The sequence below is a fragment of the Oncorhynchus tshawytscha genome, linkage group LG28 (genome assembly GCF_018296145.1).
Source record: "Oncorhynchus tshawytscha isolate Ot180627B linkage group LG28, Otsh_v2.0, whole genome shotgun sequence".
Classification (NCBI taxonomy): Eukaryota; Metazoa; Chordata; class Actinopteri; order Salmoniformes; family Salmonidae; genus Oncorhynchus; species Oncorhynchus tshawytscha.
The window spans coordinates 17,646,428-17,661,957 of record NC_056456.1 but is presented as its reverse complement, the minus strand read 5'-3'; the positions used below and the strand labels follow the sequence as shown (position 1 = coordinate 17,661,957).

Here is a 15,530-nt window from a genome sequence, read left to right as displayed (position 1 = left end):
GTCTGTTTTTGTCTTCATTTTTACCCATGTAATGCTAGGTGCCCTTCTTTGCGAGACATCGGAAAATCTCCCTGGTCTTTGTGGTTAAAACTGTGTAAAGGTCCCTCTTATGAGGGATATGTTCTTCTGAGGGATATGTTTTTGCATGGACATTGCCATTGAGGACCACCATTTTAAAGTAGCCAACTGGGTGGGACTTCCTATAGATTAAGGAAGGATCACATCCAGGTCATCAAATGAATTATACTAGTGAGCAAACATTTCATAACTGCAGGTGTTCAAACCTGTTCAAACACACTCCAGATGGAAGTATGCAACCATTCAGTTTGTTTACCAAGTCATAGTAGTAGAAGAAAATTCATTACTTCAAAATGTAGATGGCCTCAATGGCGCTGCCCGTTCCCTCACAGATGCCACAATAGGACAGATACAGTGTGTCGTCTAAGTCTATGGTTCAAGGGTGAATAAAGTGTCCTTAGTTACAGTACCTTGTGATGTTACAGTTATTGTGCAAGGCTATATGTACTGTACTGAACAATGAACCACACCCTCTTAACCATTCACCAGGCTTATCTAGGCATGAGTAACAATATTTCAAAGCTAATCCACTCTCTCTCTCTCTCTCACTCACATCCTCACTCTCTCTCTCTCTCTCTACTTAAAATGAAGTATTTACAGTAAAACAGCATGACCAAAGAGAATAACACAACAAGTGTATTTTATATTATTTACTTAAAAAAACATATTAGCAAAATTTGACACTTACGAAATAGGCAATACGATTAATTTACAAAATGGGTCAGTTTGGTAATTGAATTCCAAATTAATAATATGAACATATGACAATGCTGATGAATCCATATAATTAGGAATTAGAATACTAGAATGGAAATGAACCTTCTAAAAATTGGCCAAAGGTCAGCCATGTTGGTCAGGGAGTATGCCAGTGCTCTGATAAGATAGTGTAAAACAATGAATGTGGAGAATTTATCTGCACTGTATGTGTGTTAGCTAGCTAGCCAAACAGTTTTAGATTAATGATTCTAAATTAACTCCCAATATGCCAACATTCCATTCAAACAATGTGGTCAATTCACAGCCATACACTGGTTTCAATCAGTTGATGAGGGGACATAGACAAGTTGTAAATGCAACAAGTACCGAAATTGTATCATATATTAGCACTCACTGCTTTCCAATAAAACTACATCTGAGACATTTAGGGGCTATTTACACATAACATTTGTATAAAACCCATATACATTGTATTTATAATTATATGACAATATTTGAGGTCGACTATAATTACATTACACAATTTCTGATACATCACATGCCTTACTTTTATTTTTCTGCATACGTAAAATCAGGAAATAGATCACCTATGCCTCTACTGCCATTCATTCCTATTAGACTAGTTATGGATTTCTCCCTGACCAAGACAGCTGCCATTTTTGCCCCATTATGGAACGAATTTTGAGGGTTTATGACATAGCACCTCTAGTAATGTCATAGGGGGCGGCAGGTAGCCTAGTGGTTAGAATGTTGGGCCAGCAACCGAGCTGACAAGGTAAAAATAGGTCATTCTGCCCCTGAGAAAGTTAACCCACTGTCCCTGTGCGCTGTGGATGTTGATAAAGGAAGCCTCCCACACCTCTCTGACACATTTCAGTTGAATTCATTCAGTTGTACAACTGACTAGGTATCTCCCTTTCTATGGATCAATCAATAGAACAACATGTCGCTATGAATACTCACAGGCTGTCTGTCTGGTTCAAACCCCCCCCTGTTCACACACTCAGCCTCATGCTGAGTGTGTGAACTGACTCACTGTCAGACACTGTCTCATCAACCCCATGGGCCGTATCAGCACCTGTCTCTTCAGAACCTTCTATTCTAAAAATAATCACCCAGAACCTTCTATTCTAAACAGAAGCAGGCAGAACATTATATTCTAAAAAGTAGCACCCAGAACCTTTTATTTTAAACAGAAGCACCTATAACCTTCGTTTCTAGTCTAAACACAAGACTCTCTGCAGCCAATCAATCATAGGAATCGAATGGATTAAAGGGACGAACGTAGTGTGACCAATTAAACATAGAAGCCCCAATGCAGTCTAATCAACACTCATATAGAATAGTGTGTAATGTTTGTACCCCATCCACCTAAATTCATAAGTTATTTTAAAAATCGAATAATCTCATCAAATATTCATGTATTCTTCAAGGCACATGTTTTTAGAGTCACATGAACAAACATTTGATTCTACGATACTAAACTTCATGGGGCTTTACCATAATATACACAAATAAAATAACATGACCAATCCCCCCCCAAAAAAAAAAAAATCTTTAGCGCTAAAAATCACAATGTACATTATTTAATGTACATTTCTAGTTAAGGATTGAAATGAACACTCAGTGGTGCAAAATAACTCCAGTGTTGGTGTTAATAACCAGATTTGAATGTGATTAAAACACTTAAAAACACAGCCATCATTATCATATTTCCCAGCATGCTCTATTACAGTTTATTATTTTTATTATTGTTTGTTTCAATATCTGTGTGTTTGCATGTACTGTACATTGACTGATCAATGAATATTAAGCTACACAAAGATAAATAACATAATTTTTTCTAAACTAATTCAATCTGTTAGTTAGATTTATTGCAATGGTTGTTTCAGTTTAGATGGTTTAGGTAGTCTCATCTATCAAATTTTCCAAACTCTGACAGTCATTCTGAATGCAGGCTACGGGTGATCAAAAATGTAAACTCTTGGATATCCACACTCTGGCTAGATTCCAATAGGAATGACATCACCTTGCAAGCCAGCATAATGTGAATGCACGCCTGATGTGGCCTGTAAACTATGAGTTTTGGGCCACTGTTAATAATTTTATTTGGTGAAAGCCACAGGACTGAAAATGAATGAATGCAATGACCATGTCTTTGTCACTAACAACTCTACAATTCACTCGAAAAGGTAAGGCACACTGGGAAATATGCAAATATGGCTTTACACCATACCCCAAATACGAGTTACCTTAACACTACAGGTATTCATTAAAATGTTAATATCACTGAAAAAAGTGTGGATCCGTATAGACTCTGAAAAAGTGTTACATTTAACAATCGCAGAGTTCATTCAACACTGGGGAATTTGCTGTACAAGTAAATACATAGTACCTTCCAGTGCAAAATGTCGAACTAACAAACAGTTAGAGCAATTCAGTGTGTTTACTCTGAATGATAGCATAGCAACCCTCTTAACAGATTCCTAAAATTCATGGTATTATCAGAAAAAGAGTACACTTTCAGTAATAAAACATATTGCATTATATTCTCTTTGTTCATTTCTTGTTGTTACAGACCTCAGCTAATGTCTTGAACTTTGGCCCCAATGTGTTTAGGAAGTCCAGGTCTTCCTGGTTTCCTTGGTCACTGCAGCAGCCCACCGAGCCGGCTGGAGACCCCACCCCCTCAAAGCCGTACGCGTGGATGATGTCATCGGCATATCGCCCCTCCTCCCTCGTCCCTAGGTAAGCCAACTTCTGCAAAGACCAGGTAGACAATGTAAGAGATGAGGTGAAGAAAGGAGAATGCATTTTGTTATTAGTCCATAGAGAGCAACCAAGGACTAGTCCAATGGTAGGTAAAATATTACATCTTTGCATAGGATATTACTGACAGGTATTACACTGAGAACAGACCAACATTTCACCAACCAGACAAGATATATGAAAGCTAACACAGGATTTAGCAAGTAAGAAAGCATTTCAGATGGGAATAGTCTAGGCTTTTACCATTAGGAAGAACGATTGACATTGTTTGAGCTGTTTCTCAAGTTCTCTACAACCACTTTACCTGTTGTAAAAACAGCCCGTTCGTTTGCCAAGTGTGCCAGGCTGCAGAGTCGTTGAATTTCATGAAACGTGTGTGGTCAAAAGTCATGTTTCCACCGCCATATTGACCTCCGCCATATTGTCCACTGCCATATTGTCCAACGCATTGGCTGCTTTCGTATTGGCCTGAGAAGCCGGTCTCCATATCGGTCACTATGACACCGCCGGACTCCTGTAGCAGATTCTGTTGAGCGCCCAGGCCTCCAATCATACCAGAGTTCTTAGCTCCCACCCACCCCACGTCAATCATGGATCCCTTCACTGATGAGTCAATCCCAGATGCAGGAACGATGATGAGATTTGAATCCTGAGGAGCCATATTACAGAGAAAGAAAAAAAAACATCCAAAAACAAATTAGGATATAACAGTGAAATTAGCTAATATTCCATGAACATGAGAAATGTGTTTTGTAATGCTGTCATTATGACAGACTTACCACTGCATCCCCTGGTGCCTCAATGTTAGACTTCAGGAGGATACCGCCACTGTCTCCCATATCTTCCAGCTCCATTTTCTCATTCTTTGTAACACAGATGAATGCAAAGAAGATACCTGCAATAAAGAACGAAAAAGAAAAGTAGCTCAATCAAAATGTATGGTCCGAAAGTGGTCACAGGTTCGTCTGACGAACAAGAAGCACAAGCCATTTGCTAAGGAACAAAGTTATACTAGCTGTCATCAGCTGCTTAAGACTTCACCTAATGTCTAACGCCTCTGACACCAACCTGTCAGGCCTACATAAATAAGATGAATGAACATAATAAAACATTAGAGACTCACAGAGAAGAAGTAGCAGGCACAGCGCCAGCAGCATGGCCAGGATGGCCCACACCCCCAGCGACGTGGAGTTCTGGTAGGCCAAACACGCTCCGTTCCTGCAGCGGCAGATCCGGACCGTTACCGTCTGGGTCTTTCCAAATCCCTGTAGGTCCTTGACCATCAGGGGGACAGTATACAGACCATTAGGGAGCTCCTTGGTGTGCTCCAACATCCCTGCAGTGTCTGAGAAGGAAATACACTGTTGTAAAGAACAGGAGTTTGGGCACTAGTTTTCCTGGTGAGATTACATTGTAAGGACAAAAACTCCTGGCTCTAAACAATACTCATTGTCAGTTAGGTGCTGTGTAAGGTGGCTCTGGTGATGTTGCATTCTAGAGTATTTTGGCTCTAACGTTGTATTGAAGAATGTATGAGACTGACTACTCACTATAAAATGCGCATTTTCTGTTTAGATTTAAATAATTGCTTCACTTTTTAAATCACATATGCAAGATATCAATTTATATAGAGATGGAACGGAGTCCGGAGGTAGGAATCATTTTCATACCGTTAAGTCGCTTCACAGCCCATCTCCCATCATGCTCCTCTCCCAGTTTGAAGCTGAAGGGGGCGGCGAATGGAGCTCGGTCTTTGTCCTCTGCTACCACCAGCACAGAGCCCATCTCTCCCCCATCCTTCTCACACACCACCAGGTCTTTAGAGGGGATGACTGGGACGTGGTCGTTCACATCCTCCACTTGAATAATCACTGTCCCTGTACCGGTCTTGAGACCTAAAAATAGAGTAAGAAACACGATAACATATCAATGAACAATTCTTGCTGTTTTCTTTTGTGGTTTTATTGTGAGAGCTTGACTGAGTAAGATTTCCAATGTATTCAATAATCACACTCATCACACTCAGCAATAAACTTTAAAGTTCAGTGAAATACAGATGCTATACAGTACTGGTATCTCCCTAGTAGTCACTCCCTGTTATAAATGCAAAACAGAGATAAGGGCCAGTAGCTAGGGTAGATGTGGTTCTGTCCTTGAGCTGTTCTTGTCCGTTAATGTGCTGTATTATGTAATGTATTGTGTGGACCCCAGGAAGAGTAGCTGCCGCTTTCGCAATAGCTATTGGGGATCCTAATAAAATACCAAGTCACACCAGGTGTTATAGAGTGACTCCTATACTCCTCATCTTGTCACTTAAACAACACAGACTTATTGTTCCAATTCATCCCAAAGGTGTTCGATGGGGTTTAGGTCAGGGCTCTGTGCAGACCAGTCAAGTTCTTCCACGCCGATCTCGACAAACCATTTCTGTATGGACCGCTGTGTGCACGGGGGCATTGCCATGCTGAAAAAGCAAAGGGCCTTCCCCAAACTATTTCACAAAATCATCTAGAATGTCATTGTATGCTGTAGCCTTAAGATTTCCCTTCACTGGAACTAAGGGGCCTAGCCTGAACCATGGAAAACAGCCCCAGACCATTATTCCTCCTACACCGAACTTTAATAGTTGGCTATATGCATTGGGGCAGGTAGCATTCTCCTGGCATCCGCCAAACCCAGATTCATCAGTCGGACTGCCAGATGGGGCAGCGTGATTCATCAATCCAGAAAAACTGGTTTCCACTGCTCCAGAGTCCAATGGCGGCGAGCTTTACACCACTCCAGCCAACTCCTGGCATTGTGCCTGGTGATCTTAGGCTTGTGTGCAGCTGCTCAGCCATGGAGACCCATTTCCTGAAGCTCCCGACCAACAGTTATTGTACTGACGTTGCTTCCAAAGGCAGTTTGGAACACAGTAGTGAGTGTTGCAACCGAGGACAGACGATTGTTAAGTGCTAGGCTCTTTAGCACTCAGTGGTCCCGCTTGTGTGGCCTACCACTTCGCGGCCGAGCCATTGTTGCTCCTAGATATTTCCACTTCAAAATAACAGCACTTACAGTTGACAGAAGAAGCTCTAGCAGTGCAGAAATTTGATGAACTGACTTGTTGGAAAGGTGGCATCCTATGACAATACCACGTTGAAAGTCACTGAGCTCTTTAGTAAGGCCACTACACTTCCAATGTTTGTCTATGGAGATTGCATGGCTGTGTGCTCAATGTTATACACCGGTCAGCAACAGCTGTGGCTGAAATAGCCAAATCCACCATTTTGAAGGGGTTTCCACATACTTTTGTATATATTGTGTATTTAACTAAGACACTGTAAACAATATCTACTTACTGGCATCAACAGCTTTCATAGTGACGTTGTACACGCCATTCGTTACAAAGTGGGATTCCCTGTCGATATTATTGGCGATCTTCAGCTGCCCGGTGCTTTCATCTACCTTGATCCATGAAGCAGGGTCTGAGACCTTGTAATACCTGAGAGGGAACAGAGAGAGAAGGAACTTTTACAGCATTCTCTTGTGTAACGGTACAATTCTGCTGGAGTGAGAAAAAAACATGTCATTCCTCTATCTTCTTTTGAAACACAATCTGACCTTACTTGTTATAACATCATATTATTGTTATTATTATGATTATTATCAACATGGTCACACAATAGGCCAGTACTACCCTGGTTCCAGATCTGTTTGTGCAGTCTTGCCATCTCCTGTAATTATGGCAAGACAGTACAAACAGATCTGGGACCTGGCTAGGTCAATTATTGGTGAGATCAATAAGGTAAACTAGGGTCTTACTTGATGCCGGCGCTGCTCTTGGTCTCTGGGTCTATGGCTATGTAGGTCCCAATCAGGGTGTCGTTAGGAGTGTTCTCCTTGACTGTGAAGAGTACGGTGGGGGCGGTGAACTCTGGTCCCTCGTCCTCGTCCACTACAGAGACGTCTACAGGGATGGACATCCACTGGGCCTTGGTCCCACTCAGCTCAGCCTGGTTACGGGCCAACACCTCCAGCTTTAGGTTCTTGGTCTTCTCGTAGTCTAGAGGCTGGAGACACAGCAAGGACATAGTGTTATTTTACTGTATCATCATCCGTCAATGACAATGCGCAAAGAAGTCTTTTGGCTCAATATTTTGACTGTCTTTATGTTATGGGATAGTTCACCAAATGTATAGATTAGCTTCATTTTATAAATAACTAGCAAGACATCTATGGAAAGTCATGATCAGATAAAGAATTAGAGGTTCATTGTGAGTACCAGCTCACCTTTATTAGGTAAATTAGTCCTTCATTCGTTTTGGGGTCTCTTTCAATCCTGAAGTTCCCGTTTTCATTCCCCTTTTGGATGACAAACTCAGTGTTCCAGTTTGGTGTCTTCACCAAGTCCTTATCTTCAATGGGGATTCTGAGGATGAGTCCCTCTCCTTGGTTCTCTTTAACTTTTACATCGTACTGCAAAAGGAAGTAACATATAGTTATTTGGCCAAAGCAAACAGAGTATTCATAAAACAAACTGGGACATCCATGCCTTTTTTGTTACATTGCGGAATAAACTGCAATACACAAACACCACTACTGTAAAAAGTTGTCAAAGAAAACGTACAGATGTCTTTGTGAATGTGGGAGGGTTGTCGTTGATATCACCCAACACAATGGTGGCTGTGGCTGTGTTGAATAGACCATTCAGAGCTCCATTCATGTCTCTGATTTCAACTGTCACCAAATAATTATCATTCACCTGAAAAACAAATACAAACATACATTTAGATCAATAATTTAAGCAATGATAGCCGTGATCAACAACGTGGAACCCTGGAAAACTGTAAGTGAGATATTTTTTTAAAGATACAGCGATGGGACTGACCTCTCTGTCGAGGGTGTCTGTTTTGGTGCTGATGACTCCCGTCTCTGGGTTAATGTAGAACAGGTTAGTCCCAGAGAGGAGGGAGTACCTGATCTTAGTGTGGTCTGTACCACGCTCGTCTATGTCTGTGGCATTCACCATCCCCACCATCGTCCCTGCAGTACAACGTATCACAACACACCGGCTATTAGTTCACATCCACAAGTTCCCGTTACAAAAGGTCAATGTCTGGATGTGTGCACAAATTGCTCAGAAAATTGACTAACTTGTGAAACGTATGTCACTTTTTCCATGTACTGTATTGCAGAGGCTACGGGCACTCTGGTATTTCTTATTTCAGCTATGTGTTTCTCACCTGCTTTGCTTTGCTCCAGCACAGTAAACTGAAGTAGGCCAGTGAAAGTTGGTGCATTGTCGTTCACATCGTCTACATTCACTGTGATGGGTAATGGTAGATCTGTCTCCTGGTTGGTGTATCTGTCAAACACTCTGGCTTGAAACTGGAGGAAGATGGACTCAGTTTAGAAATGGCTTACACTGTTTGTGTTGTCTGTGCTACGGTATCAAGAGTACAATTGTCTTGTTAACATCACAGATAAAGAATCAATCAATTATTCAAGCAAGCAAGCAATAATTGTTGTTTACTACTCACTACAAACTGAGGAGTTCTCTCGCGGTCGACAACTTTGTTGACCCTCAACATCCCAGTCTCCATCACCACACTGAACACACCCACAGGCTCCTCTGTCACTCCAGGCCCACTGATGGTGTAGTACACACTGCGAGTGGCCGACGAATCAGATGCAATCTGGACCAGGAAACAATCAAGTATTATTTGCGGTCAAGCTTCAACAAGCAGTGGGATAATAACATCACCCTGGTTCAAGGCCGTGCACAGACCTTTCATGGGGCAGGTGCTCAAAATGACAATTTTAACATATTTGAGCATAAGCCTATTTATTTGTGCAGCAACACTCTCACTCATTATCACAAATTGTGAACTTGACAATGACTTGCGGGCAGTGGGTTACGAACAACAATGACAAAAAAATGAATACAAAATTATACCACCACCCAAAAGGGCACTTTAGTGACTAGAAGGACAAAGGGGCATGTGCTCTGCTCAGGTAGAGCCCTATCTGTGCGCGTGCCTGCTCAGGTTAAGAAATTGCACAATTTAGAATGTGAAGCATTGAGCTATGCATAACAGAAATACTCATAAGCCTTACAGGTAATAGGCCTAAAGCACAATACTTTTCGACTACTGTTAGAAAAAGTTATTTTGTGTTAATATGTATTCCCCTATGCAGGTTACAACAGATCCAATTACAGTGCACACCCAGCCCAGTAGTTAGAAAGGAAGGGGAAGGGTTAAAAAGGAGAAAAAACAACTAAGTAAATGCTCCAACTGATCCCTCTGTTTGTGTCTGGGTGTGTGAACAGGGCGTGAACCATACAGGTACAGAATGTGCATTAGCTCCAAGTGAGAACGAATGAGAAATAGAGTGGAGCATGGGGGTGGGAGAAAGGCAAGGACATGTAGAGGATAAATTGGAGTTTGTTACATGACACAAAATATGTACATGGCTTAGGTTTAATATCAATATTCAAACACAAAATGTGCTGAAATGTGATGCAAGTTGTGACTTATTTTAAGGACATTACCAGATCAATGTCCTTTGGAAATGGCGGAACGTGGTTTTCTATGATGTTGAAGGGCAGAGGACTCCAACGTCTTTTGGAGCGCTTTAGTAGGCCATCTTTCAATACCTGAAAAAGCAGAAAAAAGACCACACAAAGTCACAAGTCAACAATGTGATATAGATAATTTCACAAAAACAATACTTCTTTGAAAAATGATACTTTGTACTATAAGCCCATGCAGAATCCACCTTACCTTGCTAGAGTTCTGGACAAGGTAAACATTAATTTCTCTCTTCTGACCATTGGGGTCCTGAAACTGCACTGAGAATGTTCTGCCATTGGCTGGTACCATGGTGATGGCGACTGTTACTATAGTGCCATCATGTTGTACTGTGAAGTCGGGGTCACTAGTTGTAAAGTGCAATGTGATGGTGTCACATTGGTCCACATCAACTGAACGAAGAGAGAGAAAGAAACGTTGTCAACTATACAAGGACTAAAAAACAAACATGGATCATCCACAACACAATAACTTGATTATGATTAACGATGTCAACTGGTTATAAACAGTTCATGACTATATTGATTGTTTCATTCAGTATTAGGTACATTCAAAGTTAGACAGGACGGAAACATTTGTGAATGGCAGGACCTTTTGCAATAACATGTCCAATTTGTACTGTCTGAGGTACTGTTGCTTGTATGGAGGCAGGGATGAAGCAGGAGTCCACACATGAGAGGGTCTGGAATTGCATGAGAGAGATATATTGTTCATACATTCTAACAGGTGGCATATCATACAAAAGCTGTGTTATAAATATGGTACTGCATTCATGGATATTCTGTCTTGTCAGTTCTTTGTACTAGATGAACCAAAAGAATATACATTTAAATGTGTACATGGACGTTTTCAAGGAGTGCATAGGCTGCACAGGTACAGTGCCTTCAAAAAGTGTTGACACCCTTTAACTTGTTCAACATTTGGTTGTGTTACAGCATGGATTTAATATTGATTCAATTGAGATGTTGTGTCACTGGCCTACACACAATACTCCATAATGTCAAAGTGGAACTATGTTTTTCAAAATGTTTACAAATGAATTAATTTAATTAAAAGCCAAGATATCTTGAGTCAATAACTATTCAACTTCATTGTTATGGCAAGCCTAAATTAGTTCAGGAGTAAAAATGTGCTTATCAAGTCACATAATAAGTTGCATGGACTCACTGTGTGTGCAATAATAGTGTTTAACATTATTTTCGAATGACTACCTCATCTCTGTACCCCACACATACAATTATCTGTAAGGTCTCTCAGTCGAGCAGTGAATTTCAAACACAGATTCAACCACAGAGACCTGGGTGGTTTTCCAATGCCTCACAAAGAAGGGCACCTATTGGTAGATGGGTATAAAAAAAGCAGATATTAAATATCCCGTAGAGCATGGTAAAGTTATTACTTAGACTTTGGATGGTGTATCAATACACCCAGTCACTACAAAGATACCGGTGTCCTGCCGAACTTAGTTGAAGGAGAGGAAGGAAACCGCTCAGGGATTTCACCATGAGGCCAATTGTGTCTTTAAAACAGTTACAGAGTTTAATGGATGTAATAGGAGAAAACTGAGGACCGACCAACAACATCGTACTGTAGTTGCTCAACAATACTAACCTAAACGACACAGGCAAAAGAAGGAAGCCTGTACAGAAAAAAAATATTACAAAAGATGCATTCTGTTTGCAATAAGGCAATAAAGTAAAACTGCAAAAAAATGTGGCAAAGAAATGAACTTTGCCTTGAATACAAAGCATTATGTTTGGAGCAAATCCAACACAAAATCACTGAGTACCACTTAATATTTTTCACACATGGTGGTGGCTTTATCATGTTATGAGTATGCTTGTCATTGGCAAGGACTAGGGAGTTTTTTTTAATACAAATTAACTGAATAGAGCTAAGCACAGGCAAAATCTTAGAGGATAACCTGGTTCAGTCTGCTTTCCAACAGACACTAGAAGACAAATGCACCTTCAGCAGGACAATAACCTAACATCACGGCCAAATATACACTGGAATTGCTTATCAAGACGACAGTGAATGTTCCTAAGTGGCATAGCTACAGATTTGAGTGAAATCGGCTTGAAAATCTATGGCAAGACTTGAGAATGTCTGTCTAGTGTAAGGGACATTTTTGTTAAACCTTGCTGATGCTTGTGTACTAGAAGATCTTTCCAGAAGCTTAGTTGCTTAGGCATTAAGGTTGAGATTGCTAAAGAAATGAGATCATATAAGATAGAAGATATGTACGTTCATTAGTATAGGCCTGTTTTAACTTGTCTTGTGAGTGTGTAGCATAGAAACCTAACTAGGAAATTAGGTCCCTATGATGTTCTGGGCACACAGTCAGGAGCTGACTGGGGCAACCTATGGTTTAACTGTTAGTCAGAAGGGAATGATCTGGTTCCTTTTCAGTATATTAAAACAGAGCAAAGTGTTGTATCCTGCACACCAGTCATAGAGCCTGTTGCTGGGCGACAGGTTCATGCTTGTGAATGTGTGTAAGTGAAACCATACATCATCCAGGCAGACCGTAAAAGGCTCTTGCTGGCTACTTTATGAGGAACTATGTCTGGAGTGATTTCCTGTTGCTTTGACACCTATTGTCCTCACTAGAAGATTAGAATAACCAGCAGTTGCTCCAGAACGAGATGACCAAATTCACAGTTAGTTTGTAACTTTAACTTCAGTTTCGTCCTGTTCTCCACACACGTACACATAACAAGATCATGCGTTTTGTACACTCTTGCGTAAGACGGTGGGCCTATATAAGGTTTCTGTACTCCTTGTTTCATTTGAGCTCTCGGCCTTCCACCTCAGAGTGTAGGGTTGACCAGCTACATTATTGCAAATCTTATCAAATAAAGGTTGATTGTTTGAAGAAATGACAAGTATCTCCTTATTGATTAGAGTTTCGACGACACTAGCAATGAGCAACATGACAGTGCTTGAATATTTTTTTTTTAAGAATAATGGCCAGAAATCGTACAATCCAGGTGTGCAAAGCTCTTAGAGACTTACCCAGAAAGACTCACAGCTGTAATCACTACCAAAGGTGATTCTAATATGTATTGAGATCATCCGTTCACCTACTCTGCGTCTCACAAAGACACAGTGGTTGGGACCAAAAATCTCAAATTTGGACTCATCAGAACAAAGGACAGATTTCCAACGGTCTAATGTCCATTGCTCATGTTTCTTGGCCCAAGCAAGTCTCTTCTCATTGGTGTCCTTCAGTAGAGGTTTCTTTGCAGCAAATTTCGACCATGAAGGCCTGATTAACGCAGTCTCCTCTGAACAGTTGATGTTAAGATGTGTCTGTAACTTGAACTCTGTGAAGCATTTATTTGGGCTGCAATTTCTGAGGCTGGTAACTCTAATGAACGTATCCTCTGCAGCAGAGGTAACTCGGGGTCTTCCTTTCCTGTGGCGGTCCTCATGAGAGCCAGTTTCATCATAGTGCTTGATGGTTTTTGTGACTGCACTTGAAGAAACTTTCAAAGTTATTGAAATGTTCTGTATTGACTGACCTTCATGTCTTCAAAGTAATGATGGACTGTCATTTCTCTTTGATTATTTTAGCTGTTCTTTCCATAATATGGACTTGTTCTTTTACCAAATAGGGCTTTCTTCTGTATAAAACCCCTACTTTGTCACAACACATTTGATTGGCTAAAATGCATTAAAAGCATTAAGGAAAGAAATTCCACAAATTAACAAGGCACACCTGTTAATTGAAACGCATTCCAGGTGACTACCTCATGAAGCTGGTTGAGAGAATGCCAAAAGTGTGTAAAGCTGTCATCAAGGCAAAGGGTGGCCACTTTCAAGAATCTCAAATCTAATATATTTAGATTTGTTTAACACGTTTTTGGTTACTACATGTTTCCATATCCATTATTTCATAGTTTTGATGTCTTCACTATTATTCTACAATGTAGGAAATAGTAAAAAATAAAAAATAAACCTTGAATGAGTAGGTGTGTCCAAACTTTTGACTGGTACTGTATATATATTTATTTTTTCCTCACAAAAGTAGAGCGCTGGGCCTTTACTAGTCCTGTATTAGTGGACCAATGCCATCTGTAACATGGGAACATGTATACAATTAAAAAAATAAAAAATAAATCACAAACGTACTGCACTGGGCCTTTAGTAGTCCTGTATTAACTGACCTATGAAGCCCCCAAAAAAAAAAAAACATATTCCCAGGCTATGCAACACTGTAAAGTCAAAGTTTGGCTACAAAGTTTGCAAATTCAATTACATTAATAGAAACTTGAGCAGGTGATGTATCAAAATCAAATGTGAAATATACAGAAACACTAATTTAATAGAATTGACTTACTTACCAAAAAGATGCATAAATGTACAGGTAAATTCGGTGCCATTTTTGTTGTCGCAATTCGAAACACTGTATCCGACTAGACACGGTTAAACACGCAATAACAATAACTCAAAGTTGTTCTGTCAAGTGGCGGGATTGAGATGGTGGATATTCTTTACGTCAATCAATTACAGTACCCTCATTTTGTCCTTATGGCGACTGGCATTGCCGGTAGCGGAATGACGATTTCGTTTGTTCTAATATGACCGTAGAAATGAATGCATGCTCCCACGCCCGCGATTACTCACTATCCTGCATGTCGATGACCCATTCGTAGTCTAGGGATGAGATACTCCCCCTCTAGCAATCGTCAGTAGGAATTAGATGGAGGTCATGCCCAGCCTTCCTGGGGGGAAAACAACCTGTTGGCTCACAGCAAAAACTGCACCCTTTTCAAACGCAATTTTCTTGTCTGTTTGTTTTAGTCAATTATACAACTACATCTAAGAAAAGGGCAACATGTCTAAAGGGCAACATTGCCTGCTCCCTAGCGTTCTCACTACTTCGAAAAACCCTCATGCCCCTTTTCATGACGGTGCTAGCTGCCGACCGGAACATTAAGCTAGCCAAGACCAACAACACAAACAAGCAGCTACAAGTAGTGAGTGGAGTTATAAACTGACTATACTAAACAAGTTAAATGTCTTACCTGTGGTGAAATGTTTTCTACACACATAGCTACATGTAGCCTACTTGGACACCGGGTCAAATAAAATAGTTTTGTCACATGCGCCGAATACAACAAGTGTAGACCGTACCGTGAAATGCTTTCAAGCCCTTAACCAACAATGCCGTTCAAGACTATCCCACTCCCCTTACTAAAACAGATTGCAGTCAGCGTGCACAGACGAATTTGACACCAATAGTCTGTATTTAAAAGTTTAAAAAACAAATACATTGTTACATTTGTTAAAGATTTTCATTGTAGTTTATGTACCTTCATTTTCAATACATTGAATCCATGATGCACGTGGTATATGAACATATCTTAGCGGTAACAATTGTGA

The 15,530-nt window shown here is 40.5% G+C and overlaps 1 protein-coding gene across 2 annotated transcripts; it reads right to left on the bottom strand.

The window, feature by feature from the left end:
- Window positions 1-713: 713 nt before the first annotated feature.
- Window positions 714-15,308, bottom strand: LOC112226847 (desmocollin-2). 2 transcript variants are annotated; one of them, XM_024391449.2, is made up of 16 exons: window positions 15,173-15,308; window positions 10,731-10,821; window positions 10,332-10,531; window positions 10,100-10,204; window positions 9,087-9,242; window positions 8,790-8,934; window positions 8,435-8,589; window positions 8,174-8,308; window positions 7,837-8,022; window positions 7,369-7,616; window positions 6,906-7,048; window positions 5,235-5,459; window positions 4,688-4,909; window positions 4,344-4,459; window positions 3,869-4,213; window positions 714-3,555 (listed from the first exon to the last, which is right to left on the bottom strand). In XM_024391449.2, the coding sequence occupies exons 1-16, from the start codon at window positions 15,197-15,199 to the stop codon at window positions 3,355-3,357; spliced, it is 2,700 nt and encodes an 899-aa protein (XP_024247217.1). In that variant the 5' UTR covers window positions 15,200-15,308; the 3' UTR covers window positions 714-3,354. The 2 variants fall into 2 exon arrangements, with proteins under 2 accessions (XP_024247217.1, XP_024247216.1); XM_024391448.2 differs by lacking the exon at window positions 15,173-15,308 and adding an exon at window positions 14,489-15,000.
- Between the last annotated feature and the right edge of the window lie 222 nt (window positions 15,309-15,530).